At 55.5% G+C, this 23,198-nt stretch overlaps 1 protein-coding gene across 1 annotated transcript in view; it reads right to left on the bottom strand.

The window, feature by feature from the left end:
* SHANK1 (SH3 and multiple ankyrin repeat domains 1) overlaps window positions 1–23,198 on the bottom strand; it is a 43,884-nt gene continuing 20,686 nt past the window's right edge. Inside the window, exons 15-23 of the mRNA XM_072968551.1 lie at window positions 17,843–17,925; window positions 17,509–17,633; window positions 16,801–16,936; window positions 16,436–16,516; window positions 15,595–15,663; window positions 15,026–15,144; window positions 7,590–7,686; window positions 2,824–5,941; window positions 1–908 (exon numbers count right to left, since the gene is read on the bottom strand). Of these exons, the coding sequence (XP_072824652.1) occupies window positions 191–908; window positions 2,824–5,941; window positions 7,590–7,686; window positions 15,026–15,144; window positions 15,595–15,663; window positions 16,436–16,516; window positions 16,801–16,936; window positions 17,509–17,633; window positions 17,843–17,925 (4,546 nt within the window). The 3' untranslated portion in view covers window positions 1–190. The remainder of the gene's footprint in view (window positions 909–2,823; window positions 5,942–7,589; window positions 7,687–15,025; window positions 15,145–15,594; window positions 15,664–16,435; window positions 16,517–16,800; window positions 16,937–17,508; window positions 17,634–17,842; window positions 17,926–23,198) is intronic.

The following is a 23,198-nucleotide window of genomic DNA, read 5'->3' as shown; positions in this document are numbered from 1 at the left end:
CCTCCTGTGAGGTGCAAATGTCTGGCCGGGATCAGGCCACCTGGTGACCTCCAGGCTTGGGAGACAAGGGTCAGGGTGCAGTTTTAGCAGAGTCCCTGGCCTGGGGAGAGAATGATAGTCAGGGGTCAGAGGTCAAGAAGCCAGCAGGCTCAAGGGTTCCGTGGACGGGCTGGTCCGTCCAGGCCAGCCATCACCTCTCCAGGAAAAATTTGAGAGCCCGGTCGATGTTCATGCGGTGACCCACTCGGGTCACACCCAGATCGACGTAGTCCTCCTTGGTCAAGGCGGGCAGGTGAGAGCCATCAATTTCATGGTCCAGGAACCGGGCTCGGTGCTCAGACAAGCCCAGCCATTCAAGCCAATCAGCCACGTCGAACTTGGTCCAGAACCCCAGAGGTTTAGCGCCGAACGGCTTGTCCGGGGGCAAGGAAAGCAGGCGGGTTGGTGAGAGGGAGCGGGAGGCCCCTGACAAGGCTCCCCCAAGACCCCCGGACATCCCGGGGTGTGGTGGCACAAAGACAGGGGCGAAGGGGTCAGCCGAGCCTCCTGCCCCTCCTGTGGGGGAGCCACGGATGTCGAAGAGGCCCGGATAGAGGGGTCCGGAAGGCAGGATGGGCAGGGATGAGGGCCGGGGCGCAGGGCTGACCTTGTGCTCCGAGGCAGGCAGCAGTGAGGGGCTGGGGGCCCGGCGGAGCAAAGGCGGCCGCATCTCGAACTCCACGCCCTGGAGGTGGCGGGTGGACGTGGAGGAGGAGGAGGCCGATGGCGAGGTGGCCCCTGGGGCTGCAGCAGCTGAAGGGGGCACCCCGGTTCCTGTGGGGAGTGGCGGCAGAGGTGGTTTGGGCCAGTTCTGAAACAGGCTGCTGACGGGTTTGGAGAGGAGCGAGGACTGGGAGTCTTCGGAGAGTCTGGAATGTGACAAGGGGGCAGGGGTGGAGGTGACGGGTTTGAGGGTAAGGGCGGGGTGAGAAAGAGGCAGAGGTCAAGATGTAGGAAGAGAGACATGGGGCGGGGAGGATAGAGAGATGGGAATAGATAGAAGGAGCGAGGGGGTAAGATGTATGTCAGGACAGAGATGAAGGGAGAGAAAAATGAGAGGACAGGGAGAGGGTGACAGTCAAGAGAGAGATGAAAGAAAAAGAGACATTAAGTGATAAGAATAATAATCGCCACCACTTACTGATGCTCATGTGTGCCAGGCATTTTTCTAAAGATCTTTACATAGTGCATCTCAATTGAATTCCCCGCGACAGCCCTGATGCAGGTTACTATTATTATCATCATCGTCATCATCAGCACAGAGAGGTTAAGTAACTTGCCTAAGGACACACAGCCAGGAAGTGGCAGAGCCCGGTTATATGGCACCAAAATCTGAGCTCTTAACCACTACCTTATACTGCCTTTCGGGTTATGGCCAGTCACAGCAGAGTGGAAGACAGGGAGACGGTGAGAGAGGAACAGAAAGAGGGTGAGCATTCCGGGGCAGAGATGGAAGGGGACAGGGGACAGAGAAAGAGAGAGAGAGATGAAGAGAGGGAGATGAAAGAGAGAAGAAACAAGGGGAGAAAAATGTTCCCCTCATCCCTTTAGCTCTCTCCAGAACAGTCCTGCCTCAGGGCCTTTGCACTGCCTCAGAGCCTTTGAACTGTTCCCTCTGCCTAGCTCACTCTTCCCCCACGTAGCCATACAATTTGCTCCCTCTCCTTCTGCTGTCTCTGCTCATCTCGCCTGTTATTTGAGAGACCTTCTCTAATTATCCCGTTACTGCATTTCCCCCCCTAGGATGATGACAATGATTTTGTGTATTGTCTTGCCTCCACTTCTGCCTCATTGGGCTATGAGCTCTAGGAGGGCAATGCTTTGCTTGTTTTGTCCATTGTGGGGTTCCTCTCACCCTAAAGGGCACCTAGTACATGACAGATGGCAAATCAATAACTGGTGGATCTGTCAACTAAATTAAGCATCCTTTCCTCTACCCAGAAGACTTAAGGATAATCAGTGAGTTGCCTTAAAATCTCAAAGACCTGATAAAACCCCATTAGACTATCACCATAAGGATATCAAACTCTCAGACAGAATTAGAGTGAGCTCTGCAGATGGACAAGAGGATTGAAAATACCTCTTCCCATTCTCACTATGGGTCTGAATCAAGAATGTGAGTCTATACTTTCCCTAAGACTAGAAGGTCCCGAATGAGCTTGAACTTTGTGGCAATCCCAACCAGCTAGCTGCTTCAGAAATTTTCTGCATCTTCCCCTATTTCTGCATCTATACTGGCTGGACTTTTGTAAGTAATCCCTCTCCTTCCCCATCTCATGGTACAACAATGGCCTCAAAGCCCCTATGGGTCCTGTGCTGTCCTGAGAGAGGTGAATTCCTTTGCTTAAGGTCACCCATTTAGAAACCAGGACCCAAAGAAGCGTGGCTCCAGAACCACTGTGCCTTAAAGCATCTTGTCTGGAGCCATACTGGGTTCAAGGGACTCAGATTTCAGGGATTGTCAGAACTGACACAACCCACCAAAGAAACGGACATCAGCAAGTTGTGCTCCAACCTCCTTTGTTAATAACGATTTTTGTGCATCATGGGATGTGGTTTGTCATGGTGATGGGAGGAGACCACAGAAGCTCCTGAGATAAACAGGATTTAAAGTATCTGTGCAAGCATGCTTCTTTGATGGCAAACTTCTCCAAGCCAGCTTGGTTTGTTTTCTTTCAACCACCTGGGACTCTAAAGGGACACAGCTATGGGGAAGGTGGACTCTGGTACCCACAGCATCAGCCCCTCCGGCCTCCACTGCCAACCGCCAGCCCCTCTGCTCACCTCTGCCGCTGCAGGGAGGAAGTCCTCTCGGGGACGTAGCTGGCTCCCCCGTGGTGGCTGTCCCCGCTTCCCCCGCTGCCTCCCCGGGCCCAGGGCAGAGCGCCACCAGCTGCCGAGGAGCCCCCAAACTGCTGAAGCTTGGAGCTGAGTTCACTGATGATGCTGGCTTTGACTGTGGCCAAGGCTGAGGCCTGAGGCTGGGCTAGGGGCCCGGGCAAGGGTGGTGGCGGTGGGCCCGGGCCCTCCTCCCAGGGCAGCAGCTTCCGAGGCAGGGAGGAGGCTGACGGTAGGGGCACCGGTGGGCCTTCTGGCTCTCCAGCCACTGGACCCCCGGACACACCTACTGTTGAGGGTCCTGAGCAACCACTCAGGGCCAGCAGCCCATCGGTTCCAGCCCCCGTCACTGAGACAGTGGGGCTGGTGGAAGTGACAGGGTCTCGGAGTCCCCCACTGGGGCCAGGCCGCAGGCCTCCACTGGCCCCTAGTGCCCGGCCCCGGAGCTTAGAGGGAGTCATGAGCTGCGGTGGGTATGGTGGCCCAGGGGTACCACTCCCTCCGAAGGCCTGACCATCCAGGTAGGCCACATACGTGTCCAGAAGCTCTGGCCCACTGGCTACACCGGCCCCACCACCAACACCACCGCCACCCCCTGCACTGCCACCGCCTTCGGCAGACAGGCTGCTCAGCGTGGATGCGCTGCTGATGGTCTCCAGAGGGTGGTCACTGCTACTTCGACTGTCCACCTCCTCAATACCAGAATCCGTGCCAGGCGGAGGGTCTGGGCCAGGCTGTGGGGCAGGGGGAGCCGGGGCGGCTGGGGCTGGTGGGCCAGGCGGAGGGGGGTCGCCGGGAGCCGCAGGGGCCCCCTGGGTCAGCGTTGCCACCTCGCTGTCATAGGAAGTCAGGCTGGATGCGGTGGAGTCCAGGGTGGGCGGGGCGGCGGCAACAGCAGGGGGCGGCACAGGGGGCAGTGGGGTGGCCGGGGTGGGTGGGTCTGGCAGAGGGTGAGGAGGCCCAGGCGTGAGGGGCGACTCAGGTTTCTCGAAGCTGTTGGAGAACTCCAGAGGCGGGGGCAGGGGTTCCACAAAGAGGAATTCGCCGTCTTCCACGTCCACCGAGGGGGCGGGGGGCGGCAGGACTAGCAGGGGAAGCCCATTCTCTTCGCTGCCCCGCGGGGAGGTCGGCGAGGTGGGCACAGACCGGCGTGGGCTGGGCGGCGGGACCCCCGGCCCGTCCTCCGAGGGGGGCGCCCTTCCACTAGCCCCACCGGCCCGGGGCTGGCAGTTCTCAAGGAACCGCACGTGGAGGGGCAGCCGCTCGGGCTCCTCCGGGGCTCCGGACCTCCAGGCCTTGCTCACCCCGGGGTGCGGGGCGGGGGGCTCGGGCCCCAGCTGCAGCAAGAGGGGCCCGACCCCGGGAGCAGTGGGGGGCAGACGGTGCAGCAAAGAGCGTCGGGCGGCTGGCGGACTCGCTGGAAGGGACTTCTCCTGGCTGCCCAGCCCTGCCCGGTACCCCAGCTCCCGGCGGGCCGGGTCCGGTGGGGGCGCCCCCCAGAGACGCAGCACCGGCTCATGGTGGGCGTGAGGCGAGTGGTGGTGCGGGGTGGGCGGCGGGGCGTCGTAGCGGGGCGACGGTGGCCTTGGAGGGGGCTGGGGGGTCCCACCGCCCTCCGAGGACTCCTTCAGCGCCCGCTCTCGGGCAGCCAGGGCCAGCCCGAGCGGGGAGGCTGGGTCCAGGGCCTTGCCGGTCAGCGGGTGGACCAGGGGTCGCGGCGGCAGGAAGCTGGTGAAGGCGCTGCTGCTCCCGCTGCTCCCGTAGGCTCGGCTGCCGGCTCCGTAGCCCGCGTAGCCGCTGCCACTCCCGGCGCCTGCAGACTCCAGCCGGAGGTAGGGCTCGGCGGAAAACATGCCTTCGTCGATGGATTTCGAGTGGCGCAGCCGGGGGCCCGGGGGCGCCCCTGGGCCCAGCGAGCCGTCGCCGCCATCCTCATCCCCCGCGTCGGTGGAGAGGAAGAGCGTGGACCGCCGGCGGGCTTCGTTCTGCCAGCCGCCTTCTCTCCGAGCCGCCCCGACCAGGGCCGCTCCGAACTGGCTGGTGAAATCGAGGGTGGCCGGGCCGCTGGGCGAGGCGGGGGTGGGCACGGGCGAGGGGGACGGCGGCACTGGCGACATGGCCGGCGCGGGGCTCGGCGTGGAGGAGCCGCCGCCGCCACCAGCGCCGCCGCCGCCGCCGCCTGAGGTCTCGGGCTGGGCAGGGGGCTCCGCCTCGGTGCTGCTGCCCTGGCTGCTGCGGCCGCTGCTACTGGTGGATGGAGCCTTGATGATGATGGTGGGGATGGGGATGGAATTCTTCTCCGACGGGGCGGCCGCGGCCGGTGGCGGCTGCGGGGATGCCGGAGACGTGGGCGACGCGGCGGGCGGGAGGCCGCCGCCTTTCTGGGGCTCGCCTTCGACTTTGGTCTGCTTGACCAGCGGGCCCTTGCGCCCGCGGCCGGAACGGGCTGGGACGTACATGGCCGCGCTGGCCGCCCGGGGAGGCAGCTGGAAGTAGCGGAGGGCGGGGGCCTGGGAAGAGCCGCTACCCCCGCCCCCGCTGCCATGGTGCGACGGAGACAGGGCCCCCGCGGTCGGGCTGGGCCCGCCGCCCCGCCAGCCTCGCAAGCTGGGCTGGGGCCCCAGAGCCAATCGGGGTGGGGGATCGTCGGGAGAACCGCCCGTCTCCATCTCCGGGGGATGAGGGGGGTGGGCGTGGTGGTGGTGTGGCTGGGGGGGCGGAGCGTGATGGTGGTGGTGGTGGGGCGGGTGATGGTGGGCGGGGGGCAGGGGCCCGCTGTGGTACAAGCTCTTCTCACGGCTTCCTACACGGGTGTCAGGAGGGGAGGGCCCATCAAAGGATGCCGGGGAAGAGGAGGGGAGGGGGCCACCGGGGTTGAAGGGCCCACCCCGGGGAGACGGCGTGAGGCGACCGGAGGAGGAGGGGGCCGGAGGTGTGCTGTAGGGGGGCTCTGGTGGGGACGTGGTGGGCGGCGGGGGGATCTCCTCCGAACCAGGCACAGACAGGCTGCGGCTGAACTTCATGGCCGGGGGTGCTAGGTAGGGTCTGTCATCTTCTGCAGCCCCTGGGAAGACACAGAGGATCCAGGAGCAGGACAGGGGTGGGAGGGGGTGGTCTCCCTGTTTCCCTATTCCATAGAACTACACAATATTAGGATAATAATAATAATAGTAATAATAATAATAATAGACATGCAGTGTATGTTAAGAAGAACTTCACATGGATTAGTGCAGAGCTTTCCTAGCTGTGGTAAATCCAAATCCGCTGGAGAAAGTAATACAGGTTGTGCACTGCACAAGGGCAGACAGCAGAGGGAACTGGATGGGGTGGGAGTGGAGTGAAATTCAGCTGAACTTCCTTCCCAGGCCAGGAGGGGGCGCCTTTTCTAATTCCCACAAAGGCACAGTATATACTACTGAGGACTTGGGGTGAGCAAAAGTGGCTTGAGCCGGAAGAGATACCACGTTTATGGGCAGAGTTATAGATTTCTCTTCATGCATATGCAGAAAAGAAACGTAATTAGCATATCCAACCTGTGATTTCACAGACTGCTCAGAATGAGGCTCATGTTTAAAAGAAACAGTGGATTTATAGGTAAGCAATGTTAGGTAAATTTATAGGTAGCTGGTAATAGGCAAATGACACATGCTGGTGGACCATGGGCACTGGAAGTTGGGGGAAAGCTAGATCCAAACAGCAAAACAACTTGGAGAAGCCTGGAGGAGTGATGTCTCTTGCCTACTTATCAACTGTCAGGGCTCAGTCTTTGACCCTCTTTTCACCTCTGACTAGTCTCTCTCCCTTGACTATCTCAACCAGTGTCATGGCTTCATTTACTACTTCCCAGCTGACGACTCCATGTTTGTCTTGGGCCCAATCCTTACCCTTGAGCTCTGAGCTCCTATATTGAAATGCTGCATCCACTTGCCTGGCATCTCAAACTCAGCATGCCCCAAACTGAGCTCCTGATCTCTTCCCACCATCTCCCACAAGCTACTCTCTTAGCAAATGGCAGCTCAGTCCTACCCCAGGACCTTTGCACTGGCTGTTCCTGTGGCCTGGAATGCCTTACCTTCAGATATCCCCATGGCTCCCCGCTTCATCTCCAAGTTTCAGGTCAAACCTGCCCCCCAGCTCTCCCGACCTCTCTTTTTCTTTTTTTCCCCCATAGCACTTACCACAGTTAGCATACTACATACTTTTCTTTATTTCTTATCCTAATAATCTGTTGTCTGTCTCCCTCTGCTACAAGGTAAGCTTCATGAGGACAGGACCCTTTAGTCAGTTTTGTTCACTGACATATCCCCAGCAGTCTAGCCTGAGCTATGGTATTGTTCAATAAACATTTGTAGACCGTTTGAATGAATGGAGTCAGGTATAAGAGAGAACAAACCAGGGTCTGTGGTTGGGGCTTTGACTTACTGCATCCAGGCAGGGGCAATAATAATATTCCCATTTTCTAGATGCAGAGTCCTGAGCCCAGAAAAGTGAAGCTGCCTACCCCAGGTCACACAGCTGGGATGGACCAGAGCCAGGATTCAAACCCAGCTTTGTTCAGCAACAAAGTCTGAGCTCTCTGCCCAAGTTGACAGAACATATGGAAGTAGAAAAGAACATTTCCAGGCTCCCTGGTTTTCCCTGTAAATTGTCACCCTCCCAGCCTCCCCTTTCCTCAATGGCATCCCTTACACCCACCCTTGCAGGGGACATACCAATAGACTTTTGCCGGAGCATGAGCCCAGGTCCTGGAGGCAGGTAGGAGGGACGTTCGTAACTTGGCTGGGAGCGGTGGTGGGGGTCAAAGCTTGACTTTGGGTTGACAGTCAGAGGAGGAGAAAGAAAAGAGAGCAGAGAAAGATCAGTCAGGGCATGAAAATCCATGGCTTTCCCACCCAGCCATCCTTCATTCCTTCTCCAACCTCTCCTGGAAGGGAGAGGGGCATGAAGGAGGTGGAAGGGAATACCAGGAAAGGGGAAGGTTCCTGAGTCCTGGCAGCGGGAAGAAAGGGGGAAAAGACAGAGGATCAACTGAGCCTGCGTGCCATGCCAATCACTAATCTGGGCACTTTACTCCATTCCTGCTGTCAGTGCCCAGGTCTGAGTTACCATCATTGCTTGCTTGGATGACTGCAGTAGCCTCTTCTCTTGTCTCCCTGGTGCCACCCCTGTCCTGCCACCCCTTTCTGGTTTGCTTTCCACACAAGAGTCAGAGGGATCTTTCCAAAAGAAATTCAGGTCATGCTATTGCCCTGCTTAAAAGCCTACGTTAACACGCCACATCAGTTGGAGGAGAATCCAAATTCCCAACTCTGGTCTCTGGTCTGTGCCCACACATATCTCCTTGGCCAGAATGCTGTGCCTATCTCCAGCTGCTGCAAGGGTCACCTGCCTGCAGCCCTCGGCTGCCCCTCGCTCTGAAGAATCACCCACCCCCAAAAGAGTTGACATGTCCAAGCAATTACGTGTCCCCACTCCTGGAAGCTGTCTGCTGATGCAAAGGTCTAAAGTGGGATTAACTCTGTCCTGTAGGTTACACTCCAGAGCTCCCCTAAGGGATCAGGCTGAAAGCAAACGCCAGTGGGGACCAGGTGTGCTGACCTCCACAGCCCATCCTGTCTGCCCTACTCCCTAAGAGGTTCCGCCTTAGGAAATCTTTGTCTCCAGAATCCCTGTCTCAGGCTCCAATTCTAGGAAACCCAAACTAAGACACCCTGTACGATTGAGCAGCTGCCTGTATCTCTGACTTGCTCATTCTGGTCCCACCACATCCACTTTGGCTCCTCCAAGGCCCCAAGGTCCATCACTGCTTAGGACACTTACAAGTCCTGGACCTTCTCTCTGCAAGGGTTTCCTCCTAATCATTACAGGTTCCTTTCCATCTTTACATCCTCCACTCAAATATCCCTCCCAGTCACTGTCTATTGTATTTTCCTGTCCTGTTTTCTTCATGGTGCTTCTTTCCATCTGGTTTGCTTGCTTATCGTCTGTCTCCCCAACTAGAATGCCAGCTCTTTGCAGGCATCAGATATTATCCCAGGCACCAAGGGGTCAGTGTCAAGGGCCCATGATACTTTTAGGGAAACTATTTTAATTGCTTTTAAAATAGGAGGAAAAAAAGAATATAATTCATCCAGGATAATAGTCATCTTTGCATCAGCACAGTCAGAAAACATCGATTATGCATATATCTTTTCAGGAGGGAGGGGCTCTTCAAGGCAAAAGTGTCAAACATAGCCTACCTGACGGTAGTGACTTAGTCAGTCTTGTTCCCTGCTAGGTCCCCAGTCCCCAAACAGGCCTGATGTTCTATAAGCTCGTGTGACATGAATGAGTAACCGAATGAGAACAAGCCAACATCAGGCACGGCAGGGTCCTGACTCCCCTGCTTCTGCCAGGTGGACCCATATGTTTCCCGTCTTTATCTTCGAGATCAGAAGTGCAGAGAAAGGAAACCCTCTTTGGCTGAAGTCCCCACCTTTGGGATGGGACCCTCACTGCCCTCACCTCCCACCACGTCCCTTCATGCCCCCTTGCACTAACTACCTCCAGTTCTCTGAATTCCTGTGCTGTTTCTCACCTTAGAGCCTCAGAATACACTATTTCATCTGCCTGGAACATCCTTTCCCTGTGCTTTGCTTGGGAAAACTCCTTGTCATCCTGGCCACCCCCTTCCTCTAGGTCTGCACCGCTTAATACAGTAGCCATTAGCCCTTCAGATGTAAATCTCAATTAATTAAAATACATTAAAATTTAAAATTCCCTTTCTCCATCATATTGGCCACATTTCAATAGTCACACGTGGCTGGTGGCTACTATACTGGACGGTGAAGATGGAGGACATTCCTATCATAACAGAAAGCTCTATTGGACAGGGCTGCTCGAGACCTTCATAGACCGTGCCCGTGCTCCCCCCTCACTGCACTCACCCACCTGGATTGAGACTATTTCTGTGTTTATATCACCAGTTCATTCATTCCACAGATATTTACCAAGCACCTGTTCCAGGCGAGGGTCTGTTCTAGATGCTACAGATGCAGTCATAAACAAACAGACAAAAGTCCCTGCCCACATGAAGGGCAGGCAGACAATAAACAAAATTAATTAGTAAAATATAACATGGGTCAGATGGGGGTAAGCAACAGAAGAGAGGGAGATTACAATTTAAAACAGAGCAGTCAAGGAAGACCTCACTGCAAAGGTATAATGAGCAAGCTCCTGAAGAAAGCCATGCATAAATCCAGGGGAAGAGTATTCTAGGCAGAAGGAACAGCAAGTACAAAGGTCCTGAGGTGTGAGTGAGCCCAAGGGGTAGTTAGGAGGCCAATGTACCTGGAGTGGGTGAGCCAGAGGCTGAGGGATGGGAGATGATGTCAGACAGGTGGCAGCAGAGTGGTATTGAGTGGGATCTGGTAGTTTTAGATGTCTCCTCCCTGGAAAGGCTTCCTTCTGTTACTCTGCATCAAAACTTCCTCCACGTATCCCAGTTTAGAATTGTTAAAATTATTTGCTTACTTGTTTATTGTCTGTCTCTCTGGGCAGGTAGCTTACCGAATATCCAGTCTACTCTTCTCCTTTGATCAGAAAACCCCAATCTGATTTGGCACCTATTGAGAGACTACACTTCACAGCCTCCCATGGGGCTAGGTGTAGCCCTAGGACTCAGGCCAGTCCAGACGCATAAGTTGAAGTGTTAGGTGTTACTTCAGGGAAGTCTCATTAGAGGTAGCCCAAGAAGTAACAATGTGCCCTCCATTGTACATCTGCATTTCTGTTCTTCCTTGTTCCAGATAACTGGAATGCTGGTGCAATAGCTAGAGCTCCAGCAGCCATCTTGGATTATGAGGTGACTTTGTGGCCAGGATGGTCCTGAATCTTCATGACCATGTAGACTGCCACACTTGCCCTACTCTAGCCTTCAACGTGACAGAGATACAAGCGTTTATATTATTCAAACCACTGTTATTTGGAGGTTTCTCTTCATACAGCAAAACAATTCCACAAAACACTCCCACTCCCCCTGCCAAAGTAACTTCTCTCAGAGAAGTGACTTTGTTTGACTGGTTCACTCCTATACTCCTAGAGCTGAGCAGGAGATCCAGCACATAGTAGGTGCTCAATAAATATTTGTAGAATGAAGGATACCTTGACGAGATGAGGAGAGCACCCTGATGACATAACCCAGTCCTCTTCCTCTAAAAGACTGATGGGAAAGGATCATAGTGACAAAGGAGGGGTCAGAGTGACAGGAGAGTGGACAGAATAATGGGGGAGGGGTTAGAGTGACAGAGGAAGGGTGTCCCTAACTAAAGAGGGTCCAGACTGAAGGAAGAAGTGTCAGATTGGCACACTGACAGAAGAGCTAACTGGAAGAGAAAGGATCAGATAAAGGGTTAGGTTGACACTAGAGGGATCAGAGTGGCAGAGATGTCAGACTGACAGAGGAGCCACAACAGCGTCTGAAGAGGCTAGAATTGCCTGCCTGAGGGGTGGGTGGATTCAAGGTGGGACAGGCTGACCTCCATCAACAAACGGGGAGCGTTCTTTCCCGCGCAGAGGGGAGCAGCCAATCAGGGTGCGCCAGATATGCGTGACGTCACTGGCTGCCAGGTAGATTCCTCCCCAGAGAGTTGGCCAAAGGTCCTGCCCTCTTCCTGCGCTCCTTCAAGGGTCGGCTGTGGGTCTGGTGCCTCCAGGGCAGAGTATGCCCTGGTGCTATGCACATGCTAGTGGCTGAAGATGGGCTAGGAAATTCATGTTAGGGAGCCAGCCAGGAGGATTAGAGGCAGAAAATGCAACCGACGGGTATGGCAAAAAATAATCAAAATAATCACAGGGAGAAACTGACTCCAGAGAAAGGCTGAAACCAGAACCCAGACTGAGACATGGGGACAAGGAGCATGGGACCCACCTGGGGGTCAGTGACCAGGTAACAGAGACAGTAGCCAAGAAAACCAAAGCCACACAGAGGAGAAGACAGGCAGATAAACAGCCAAGCCCTAGGAGACAGAGCCCAAGAGGGACCCTGACATACAGTGGATCTGCCTGGGGTCTGTGTCCCCAAGTGTGCATACAGTTGTTCTTCCCCAGTCCCCCTTAGGTTTTACACAGAGATGTATCTTTCAGGGAGGGCTGAAATCTCTCAGTTTTTAAGTGTTTAAACAGTGGTGTTTGTATAATCTCTTCCTCTGTCCACTGTGGTGCAGGCCTGTTAAAAGAAGCCTGGGGGAGCCACACTGGGTCTCCACATTGCCCACTTGCCCCCTGGTCTAGAGGCAGAGGAGTCCAAGTGGGAGAGTGAAGAAGGGAGAGATGGAAACAGATGGGAGATGGAGACAGAGGAGAACAAGACCACACATGGAGAGAGCCATGGAGATGCAAGAAAGTCAGGAAGGAGTCCCTTTGTTGACTCAGAGAGAGAAAGATCAGGATGGCTGGCAGGGGGTGGGGACAGAGAGAGTCTGCAGTGTAAGAGGGAGGGCTTGGGGGAGGCCCACGGACAGGCCCCAGGAGGGAGAAGAAAAGGGGAAATGACTGGCTTTCAGGACCTGGAGGAAGGGAAGGCCCCATGAAGACTTCAGGTGAGTTTCATTTCTAGAAGATGGGGGCGGGTGAGCAGCTGGGTTTCTTGTGGGCCAGTGTCTGGACCCATCTGCGGGTGTCTCTGGAGCTCAAGATGGCAGCCAGTTCTGTGAGGGCCAGTATCTTGTCTGTCCTGTAATGGAGGTTCATGCAGGGAGGGACTGGGACTCTGGCTACCTGGAACTTGGTGTGTATTCCACGCCTTCACTGCATAAAGGAAAACAGGACTCGCCCTAATCTGTTCCTGGGGACTCTGTTCGGAGCTTGGTATGCTGTTGTGGGGTCTCTGGGGTGCATGTGGGGCTCCCTGGTGAGTCACGGTGGGGTCTCCAGTTTGTTGTTTTATGGCCTGGGGAAGTTCACCATCTCTTGAGAGCCTGCTGTGCTAAAAGGTGATCTCATTCAATCCTCCTAAGGACCAGCAAGATTGGCTTTAGCCTTATATTACAGAACAGAAAACAGAGGCACAGAGAAATTAAAAAGTGTGGGCCAAGTGACAAAGTAAGTTAGAGGAGGCTAGGCTTTGAAGGCAGGTCTGCCTGGCTCTACAGCTCATGTATTTTTTGGATAGGTCATTTTTTTTTTAACTGAAGGATTGTTAATTTACAATGTTGTATTAGTTTCAGGTGTACAGCATAGTGATTCAGATATCTATATATATGTATGTACGTATGTGTGTATGTGTGTGTGTGTGTATGTGTATATATATATATATAGATATATATATAGATAGATAGATAGATAGATAAATTCTTTTTCAGATTCTTTCCCATTATAGGTTATTACAAGATACTGAATACAGTTTCCTGTGCTATATAGTAGGTCCTTGTTGTTTATCTATTTTATGTACAGTAGTGTATATCTGTTAACCCCAAATGCCTAATTTATCCCTCTCTGCCATCTATGCACATTTGATTCTTACACTGACTTTGGGGGAAGATGGGCACAAAAGATGACCCTAACAGGCCCAGAGATTTCAGATTCCTTGAGAAACCAAGGACAGGTGTGTTGTGAGGGCCTACTGCACGCAGGACCGTTTGCCAAGCCCTGAGAAGTGGCCAAGGACCACTTGGCCTCCAAATCGGAAACAAATTCTAGGACTCTGGGTGTAAAATTTGCCACCTGTATTTGGCTCTTGTAAAAGTACTAGACCTTCCAGAGTAGGTGGTCAAACCCTTAGAAGGGCTGTGGATAGACATCAGGGGGCCTGTGCACTTGGATGATGGGGGAACAAAACTTACGTTTTTATTCTGATTATTCTCCAACTAAATACCACATTTCCTTAATTAAGGATGTGGGCAACAGACCACTCCAGTCTCATCAAGACCTGTGACTGTATTCCCAACAGAAATCACAGGTATTTCTGTATCTTTCATTGCAGTGGCTGCAGATTTCTCTAAATAATGTTTATGTTTCTCATGACTTTGAAATTAGAATAGTTAAGATCCACCACCAGATCATGTTGGCTACTGTGTTGTCAAAAAGGCACTGACATCACAATATGACAAATTTTGCTTTTTAAAAATATTCTGATGACTGTATTTCAGTGTAACTGGCTTTTTTCGTTATCTTATGTATTTTTTCTTTTTCTTCTTCTTTTTTTTGGGCAGAGATAATTAGATTTTTATTTATTTATCTATAATGTAGGTACTGAGGATTGAACCCAGGATCTTGTGCATGCTAAGCAGGTGCTCTACCATTGAGCTATATATACCCTTCACCACCTGGTGGGTGTGGCCTGTGAAAAGGGGGTCAGAGGGCGGCGTCAGAGGGCAGGGGCTGGGCAGAGAAGAAAGAAGTGTTGAGAGAGAGGTAGTGCTGCCTGTGACCTCTGGAGGGTGAGGGAGGCATGGGCAGGGCTGGTGTGGGATGTGTCCCTGTGAAGGGGTACAGCCCAGTGAGAAGGATAGTCAGGGCGGGGGGGACCAGCGGGTCCCCATTGGAAGGGCCAGGGCCATGGGTGGACCACAGATCAGTTGCCTGACTGCCTGGGGTTTTAATCTTGGCTCCCTCTCTGAGCCTCAGTTTCCCTTCTGTATAACAACTGAGTGTGGCTCCTAGGATGATGCTAAGGAATGAATGAGGTAATCCACATAAAAACAGTGTTAGAAATATGATCAACATTCACTATAGGTTAGCAGGCAGAGCGGAGATGGAGGTGATAATTAATATTTTAATAACTACCACTTGTTGAGGACCTATTATTACATGCTGGACCTGTGCCTGGGAGCTCCATCCATGACATCCCCTTGAGCTGGGACAGAGATGGACAGGAAGAGGTGGGACAAGAGAGAGAACACGTGAGGAGTAGGGATGGAGAGTGGAGGGAGGTGAGAGAGATGGGATTTGGGGGAACAACAAGGAGGAACAGGATAGGTAGAGAGGAAAGGGGGCCCCCAGAGTGGAGAGAAAGGAGTGGACCCCAGGAAGTACAGTGCCCCTTTAGGACGGGCATTAAACACATGGGAGTCAGGAGAGGTTTTCAAGGAGAAGGATAGAGGCTCCAAGTTGCCCTACCTCAAGCTTCCTTCCCTCCCAGGTCCCCAGTTCCCCAGACCAGGCTGCCTACCTCAGTGGCAAAGAAGCCTTTGGGTCGGTGTTTGCCCAGGGACGCGAGGCCACCAGGCCCAGGACTCTCGCTTGCACTGATGGTCTGCTGAGCTGCCGCCAAAATTTCATCCAGTTTGTCTAGGAGGAAGGCGGGAGAGGGGCGGAGAGACAGCGAAATGAAGTTTGCTTTGGCCTGGCTCAGAGACAGAGCTACCGGGAGCCCATTCAGTGTCTTGTACGAACCAGAAAAGGGCACCCCTGTCTCCATCCCAGTGGACAGGAGACACAATCTCCAGTCCAGGAGGCAGGACCCAGCGATGGGAAGGGGAGGGCGGTAAGTAGGGCACAGCCATTGTGTGAGGGAGCGTGGAGAGGGGGCAGAAGGGACTGGGGAGAGGCTGAAGGCAGAGCAGAGGTGGTTGGAACTCACACTTGATGGCTGGGGCAAAGTTGGGGTGTGAAGGTGACCAGCTGACGGGCGCGCATGCGCGGGCGGGAAAAGGTAAGGAGCGGATGCAGCCCTCCAAGGGGCGTGGAGTTGGGGTCTTGGGCATGGGCAGCCTGGGGAGCAGGGCTGGGCCATCTTACTGAGAGCCATCTGATACACGGTCCGCTTTTTCTCCATGCTGGGCACCGGCGCAGGCTGCTGCTCGTACTCTGTGGGAAAAGGATGCAGATGAAGCCCAGGGGCGCCCCCGGGGGGCGGGGCGGAGCGGGCTCGGCCAGCGGGCGTGGCCAGCGGGTACGGCTAGCAGGCGTGCGCAAGCGCGTGTGGGGCAGTGAGGGGCCGGGATCGGGGAAGGGCGAGTCCGCCGGCGGGATCGGGACGGGGGCCCTCCCGCCAGTCCTGTGCCCACTCACCACTCTTCTTCTTCCAGGGGGAGACTAGCCCGGGGGAGAGGCAGTAGAGGAGCCAAGAGTTAGGACTTCAGGGGGAGGCGAGGGGCCCCCTTTCTGGAACGCCCGCCTCCCTCAGGGCCCCGGGGTGGGGGCGGTCAGCTGCCTGATCCACCCCAGTCAGGGGAAACGGGACACCCCAGGTCCAGTCGGCCTTGTCTGGAGGGAGGGGCTCGCCTTCCTGTCTGTTAGTGGGGGTGGGGAGAGCTGGTGGAGGGAGAGATGGAGAATGGGGTGAGGTGGGACAGATGGAGAGGAGCCAGAAAGGAAACAGGGACCCGCAGAGAGACCCAGAGAGAGATCCTGAGACAGAGAAACAGACATAAGAGGACAAGGGGAAATCCACTCTCAGATGCCCTTTCCCAGCGACACACACGCAGGCCAGAGAGAGAGTCTGACCCATGGACTGGGGACAGGATGAGAACGAGGACCCCTGGTCACTAACATCACTAACAAACTCAAGGGATGGTCCAGCCCGCCTCTGCCCCTCTCCCTCCCCAGCACCTGGGCTCCTGCAGCCCCACGAGCTCACCCATCTCCTCCAGCTCTGAGGTCATAGACTTGGAACGCAGGGAGATGGTTGGGGGTGGGAGCCTCTTAGCCTGCTGGGGTGCTGAAAAAAAAATGACAGTGGGGTCTGGCATCAGTACCAGGAGAGAAACCCCAGGACCTGGCCCCGCCCACTACCGTGCTCTGAGAGCTCAAAGAGCCGCTACCGGCGGCGCGCTGAGCCCTCCCCGCCTAAGATCCTCCCCAGAGGGTCGTGAACAAGCAGCGTTGGGGAAGGGGAGGCTGCTGCTGGTGGCAGGAGCCATTTGGCCATTACGGATCCTGAGGGACTTAGTCTAGTAGCAGTAGGGGGCCCAGGCCTGGCCACACAAGTGGAGAGAGATGCACCTTTCTTATGTACAGCCTCATCCATGTCCGGGTGCCTTGTGACCATCACCACCTTGACCATCAGGGTGTTGCCCCCTTGGCGGATCATGTTCACCACCTGTCGGTGGCCAACCTTCACCACATTCTGCCCATTCACCTGTAGCACAGACACCCCCAAACCACACCGAAGAAGTGAGGAGAGAGATGCTTTCCATTTCAGAATCTCCAGAGAAGTGGCCTTCTCCTGCCTTGCCCTGTCTGTGGCACTGGCAGTCACCCTTCTCTCCCTCTGACCCTCTCCACCAGCCCCTCCTCTTACAAGGTCTCCGTTCCTGTAACTCTCCTGGCTTCAAAGCCCACCCTATTTGCCTCTCTTTCCCTCCTTGCCCTCCAACATTGTGTGTGTGTGTGTGTGTGTGTGTGTGTGTGTGTGTGTTTGTGTGTGCGCGCGCGCCCTGGGGGACAGCTCTGTCCTCTTCTGAGATGCTTCAGAAAGGCTTTCAGATGGAATCACTAAGAAAGCAGAGCCTGGCTGGAGAGGGTAGACCAAGGGGGCTGGGAAGCTTGGTGCCAAAGGGGAATCTGGATTTGGGCAACCACATCCTGGCATGGATCACGAAGGATCTGGGAATGGTCATCAGGGTCCCAGGGGAGAGCGAGGTGTCTGTGGAAGGTGGAGCAGAGGCTGGGTCTTTGGAGAGGCCCCTGGGGCTGGGGGCCAGGACTCACCTCGATGAGGAAGTCTCCCATTCGCAGTCCAGCTCGCCATGCCACACCACCCTCGTCCACTGACTCCAGATACTGCAGCGCCGGGAAGGCTGGGGTGGGGGTGAACTCCTCGATGGGGGTCTGCGCTGCAGATGGGGAGGAGCCGGCGGGGTCGGAGGGGAGGGGGTGGAGAGGCCGAGCAGGGGATGGGGCTCAGACCCAAGTCACAGAGGCCTCACCGTAGTTGAGGGACCAGCACCCTGGGGTGGGCTGGTGGGTGGGCTAGGGTCCCTTCCCCTGTCCATCCCCCTGGGTCAAGGGCCCTTCTTCCATCCCCTCCCCGGCTGGCACTCACCCTTGGCCCCCCGGAGCACGAACCCAAACCCCTCACTGTCCTTCTTCTGCAGCAGAACTGTCTTCTCCTTAATGATGTAATCGCTGGCAGGGGAGAGTGGGGGAAGGGCAGGGGTGGGGCGGGTGGAAAAGGGATCATGAGACATAGAGCCAGTGCCCCATCAGCCACCTGGTGACCCGAGCCCAAGCTCCAGAACCATTCAACCCACCTCCGAGGAGCTTCCTCAGCCACTCCACGTGCGTCTGCCTAGAGCAGCCCTGACAGGCCTCCCCCTCAGAACCTGGAGTGCTCGCTCTCCCACTCACTCTTTCCTCATTCATCCGTCCGTGCATCCATCCACCCATCCATTCAGCAAGCAGTTCCCGAGCCCACTGTGCTTGAGAAGGAAGTTGCCATGTCATCAGACAGCCTGGCTGGAGTCCCCTGTGAGCCACTTCCTGTCTGTGACCTTGAGCCCACGACTTTAACCTTTGGGTCCTCGGTTTCCTTACCTAGAATGGGGGATGACAACAAGCCCTACCTGACAGGGTCACTGTGGGAATTCTGTATATACAGCATTCAGCACAGTGCTGAGGACATAGTAAGTGCACCATAGAATTTGCTCCCTTTCTTTGGTCTTTTGGTCCAGAGGACACATGTGCTTGGATGCTACCTCTCCCAAATCCTTGCCTATATATACACTACAGGAACACCTCCCCAGGTCCCCAAGCATACTGTAACATGGCTTATTCAGCACTGTCCAATATGGTGGCCACTAACTGCCTGTGGCTATTTATATGCAAATTAATTAAAGATTAAATTGAAAAATTCAGTTCCACCATCTCCCTAGCCACGTTTCAAAGTGCCCAGCAGCCACATGAAGCTAGTGGCTACCATGCTGGACAGCACAGATACAGAACATCTCCACTGCTGTGGAAAATTCTAGCAGACAGTGCTAACATCTATTCCCTGGTCTAGCTCACATGGATCTCCTTCACACAGTGGGTAGAGTCTAGCAAAATGCATACTATGCATGAATATGGGGAGGGTTCCCTGTAAGGCCACCAAAGCCCACCAGCAATTCAGGTCATGCTCACACACTCAGTAAAGTTTACTTAAACTCGAAGCTATTCCATGTACCTTAACACCCTTAACATCTCATCCACTCGGGGCTCATTCAGATAACAGCCCCAAACTCTTGACATCACCATTGTGCACCTCGGGGTACACATCCATTCCATTCCAGGCACAACAGGAATACCAGACACTCTGGTTCCAACCCCAGTCCCCTGAGAGTCCCCTAGATACATCTTCTAGAGCCATCAGAACCCACACCCTTGCTGGGCCCAGAGCTGCCTGCAGTCATGTCTGAAACCCGGCCCAGCACATGTACAGACCCCCTTGGCATACCCCCATAATGTCTACGGGCCCTAATACACTACAATAATAGCCAAGCATGCTCCCCCCGCGCACTCCAATTACCTACCCCCACAGATTCGGCAAAACAGCTCTCCATGAATACTCCAGTATATTTCAGTAACACCACCACACATCCCAGTATGCTCCAATAATAACTCCCCCTCACTTCGATCTCAGTCTACTCCCATAACACGCCCCCCTAAACACATCCCAGCATACGCCAATAATCCTTAATGTGCTCCTACTGGATTTGGGTACCACACATCCCTTCTACGTACACAAGTACTCCTCTATACTCCTATGACCCCCACGACTTCCACTGTCAAATCCATATATTTGTAATGTAAGGATAGTGTTCTGTGCGTGAATGCCAGCCTTGTCCCCACTCCCACTCCTTGTACTTGGTGTACCCAACAGTACGCATGTACACGTAGACCTAGTCCACAACTGCCCTTGCTCAGAGCTCATGACGGTCCAGTAAACACATCCACACCGTACCCGCTGTGTCTTCCTGGTCTTATAGTCAACCCAGGGATCAGCCACCTTTGTAGCTGAGTAGAGGGGATGTTGGAAGAGAAAGAGGAAAGGGGTTGAAAGGCATGAGGGAGGGGAGGAGAGGAGAGGAAAGAGGCCAAGAAGGCTCAAAGAGCGAGTGGTCACGGCCAACAGCAGTTAGTTGAGAGGTCACAGTTGCCTGCTCCTGATCACACACTCCTCTGTCCCCACCACATCACCTAGCATCCTCCTCTGATACCTCATGCCCTTGTACCCCCACATCCCTTCCAGACCTCCAGGGCCCCGCAGCAGCCAGTATTGCTCTTCAGATCACCCTTACTCCTCATTTACAGCAATTTCATCAACCTCTGCCTTCTCCACATTTCCCTCCTGCCCCTGGAATCTCTCTTTGACCCCAACACTATCCTCACACTTCATACATACGTCTTCCCCAAATACCCCATCTCCCAATACAATTCACTAAAGCTCTCATATCCGTCATATGCCAAGAAGAAGCACTTGCTACACACGAGGCAGTATTTGAAGCCTCTCACAGGTAAATGACAGTTCTCTCCTACAGCCAGCCTCTGAGGTAGGTACAAGTACCATTTCCACTTTACAAATGAGGAGATAGAAGCACAGAAAGGTGAAGCAACTTGCCTGAGGTCACACAGTGAATAACATTCTTCAACAATACCCAAGAAAGTAACTGCAGTAGTAATAATCTCCACTCCACTGCACCCAAATACCCCAGCACAAATACATCTGCCCCACATTCACCGTAAGCGTGCCCCTCCAGTGCCTGAAATTTATCCCAGGCTCTGCCAATAGCACAACACCGAGTAACATTTATTGAACCATTGCTGAATGCCAGATGGTGTTCCAAGCACTTTACATTTATTTATTCATTCAGTCCTTACAACACCCCTGGGAGGGGTTGATTGTTATCCTTTCCATTTTATTGATGAGGAAAGTGAGGCACAGAGAAACAACTTGCTCAAGATTACAGCACCTAGAAGAATGTCAACGCCAAGATTTGAATGCCCCACAGGCAGCCCAGACACCCCAATAATGTCCACCCCCCCAGATCATCGCAGCGCCGCAAGCCCTCATCACACCCCGTATCTTTCCCAAAGTGTCTTCCTCAGACTTTTGTGACCTCTTCACCCATCTCAGGGCACCTCTCCCTCTCCCTTGCCCTCATCCCTCCCACACCCTCTTGCACCTCCGTACAGAACTCCATGAGGTCCCCTTCAGCAACTAGGTTTCTTTCATACTCCTTCTCATCCGTGGAAACCTCCTCCTACTTTTGCATCCTCAGTTCACTTCATCACACACCCTTCCTTCCGCCTCCTTTTACTTGCAGCTGCATTTCATTTACATTCTCTGCATCCTCTCTCTAAACTGCCTAAATCCCCACCCCCAAAGCCTCTTCACATTTCCTGCATTCCCTCCTCACCCCCTGTCTCCGCACACTCCACACACACTCCATGCTCCGGTATTCCCCACTCCTCCCCCCTGACTCTCCCAGGTTCCATTATCGGCCCGCCACCCTCCTACCCAGACCTTCTAACCCCGCCCCCTGCCCCAGTGTTCGCTACCCACGCAGCACCCCATTCATGCTCCGTATTGCTGACTACCTGCCCTGCGGGAGCACACACAATGCTCTCCCCCAGGCCATCCCTCACGACCCTGAGCAGCCTCTGGAGCTCAGCAGCCAGCTCTTGTTCGCCGGATCCCACACACAGAGACTGCAGCAGCGTCCACTCCCCCCACCCCCACCTCAAAGGTCCCTCTCACACACACAGGAGCCCACAGTCCAGAGCCAGCGGCTGTACAAGGCGCCCCCTCCGGTACTCAGCCCCTCCCCATGTACCCATCTCCACGGTCCTCTCCACAGCCTGCACAGAGGCCCCCACGAAGGGAGGCCAGCCCCCTCCCATGCTGAGAAGTGGCACACACAAGCAGATGCAGCTCCCCGTGCAGAAGCTCAGCCGTGTCTCAGCACACGTGCCCCACACAGGCACAGACCCCCTGGGGGCAGGGAGAGGGGCGCATGGGGACAGAGACACACAGAGAGACTGGTGAAGGGGTTTGTAGTGGGGAGGACAGGCCTGGCAAAGGAGGGTGGGTGCTGGGAAACACAGCCGCAGTCCCTGGGACAGACCCACTTCATCTCTCTCTCCCTCTCTCTCTCTCTCTCTCTCTCACACACACACACACACACACACATGCACACACAAACACACGAGTCCCCAGACAGCCTCGCTATGGCTCCAAGTCACACACAGAGACAGACGCCGTCAAACAGGGACACACAGATGGACACAGTTGGGGGGTGGGCTGAGAGCCCACCATCTCTCCATCAGTGTCTCTCAAACATACGCGCATGCACACACATACACACACACACACACACGCACACACACACACACACACACGGCTGCAGGCAGCCACACACACGCACGCACACCGACACAGCCACACGGACACACGCACAGTCGCACAGTGACACGCAGCGGAAAAAGAGGAGGGGAGGGGAGGCCGGGGGCGGGATGCGTGTGTGATGGGGGGGGAATGACTGTGAATGGGAGAGAGGGGTATGAATGGGGGGACTTGCCAACTCCGTGAAGGGCTGTGGGGATATAGGGATCAGAGGAACGCGGGCCTGGGGTGTAGGCACCTGAGGGGAGGGCTCCACAGAGCTGGGGCGCTAAGGGTGGCAGAAAGGGCAAGTGGGGGCCGAACCTTGGAGTGGAGTCCCTTTGGAGGACCTGACTTTGGTGAAGGTCTCAGAGGAAGAGCTGAAGGGGGCCTGGAAGGGCCTGTGAGGGGGCTGAGGAATGTGTGCGGGGCGGGTTGGGGGGGGGGCGCTGGGGGAGAGCGGCCCAGGGAGGAGACAGAAAAAGAAGGGTTGAGAAGAGGGGTCGCGAAAGGGTTTAGTGCGGAGAGAAGGTTAGGGGAGAGGAGCGGAGGGGGCGGCTTGGGGGCAGGGGAGGAGTCCCAGAGGTCCGAGATTAGCGGCTAGGGGAGGGTCGTCACAGCGGGCCGGGGCCTCCTGGTCGGGCCGCGGAGAAAAGGGGCGGCGCACTCCGTTACCTGTAGATGTACCAGACGCTGCGCCGCCGGGGCCCCAGGGCCGGCCAGCTGGAGGAGAGCGCGGGGGGCGGCTGCGGCAAGGAGCCCCCACCGGGGCCGCCCCCGAGACCCCCGCCGCCGCCGACCGCAGACAAAGCCATCGCCGCCGCGGCCCGGGCCCCGGCCCCGGTCCCGGTGCCGGCCGCCCCCGCCGCCGCCGCGTCCCCGTCCCCGCTCGGCCGAACCCCCGTGTCCGGGCCCCCAGGCCCCGCCTCATGCTGACCCGCGCCGGGAGGGGGGAGGGGGAGGGGGCGCGCACCCTCCCGCGGGAGGGAGGGCAGGGCCGGGGGCTCACATGCCGGGGGGCGCGGGGGCGCGGGGCGCG

This window comes from Vicugna pacos, chromosome 9 (assembly GCF_048564905.1).
Source record: "Vicugna pacos chromosome 9, VicPac4, whole genome shotgun sequence".
Taxonomy (NCBI): Eukaryota; Metazoa; Chordata; class Mammalia; order Artiodactyla; family Camelidae; genus Vicugna; species Vicugna pacos.
The sequence above is the reverse complement of the archived record's forward strand: the minus strand, read 5'-3'. Positions and strand labels throughout refer to the sequence as shown.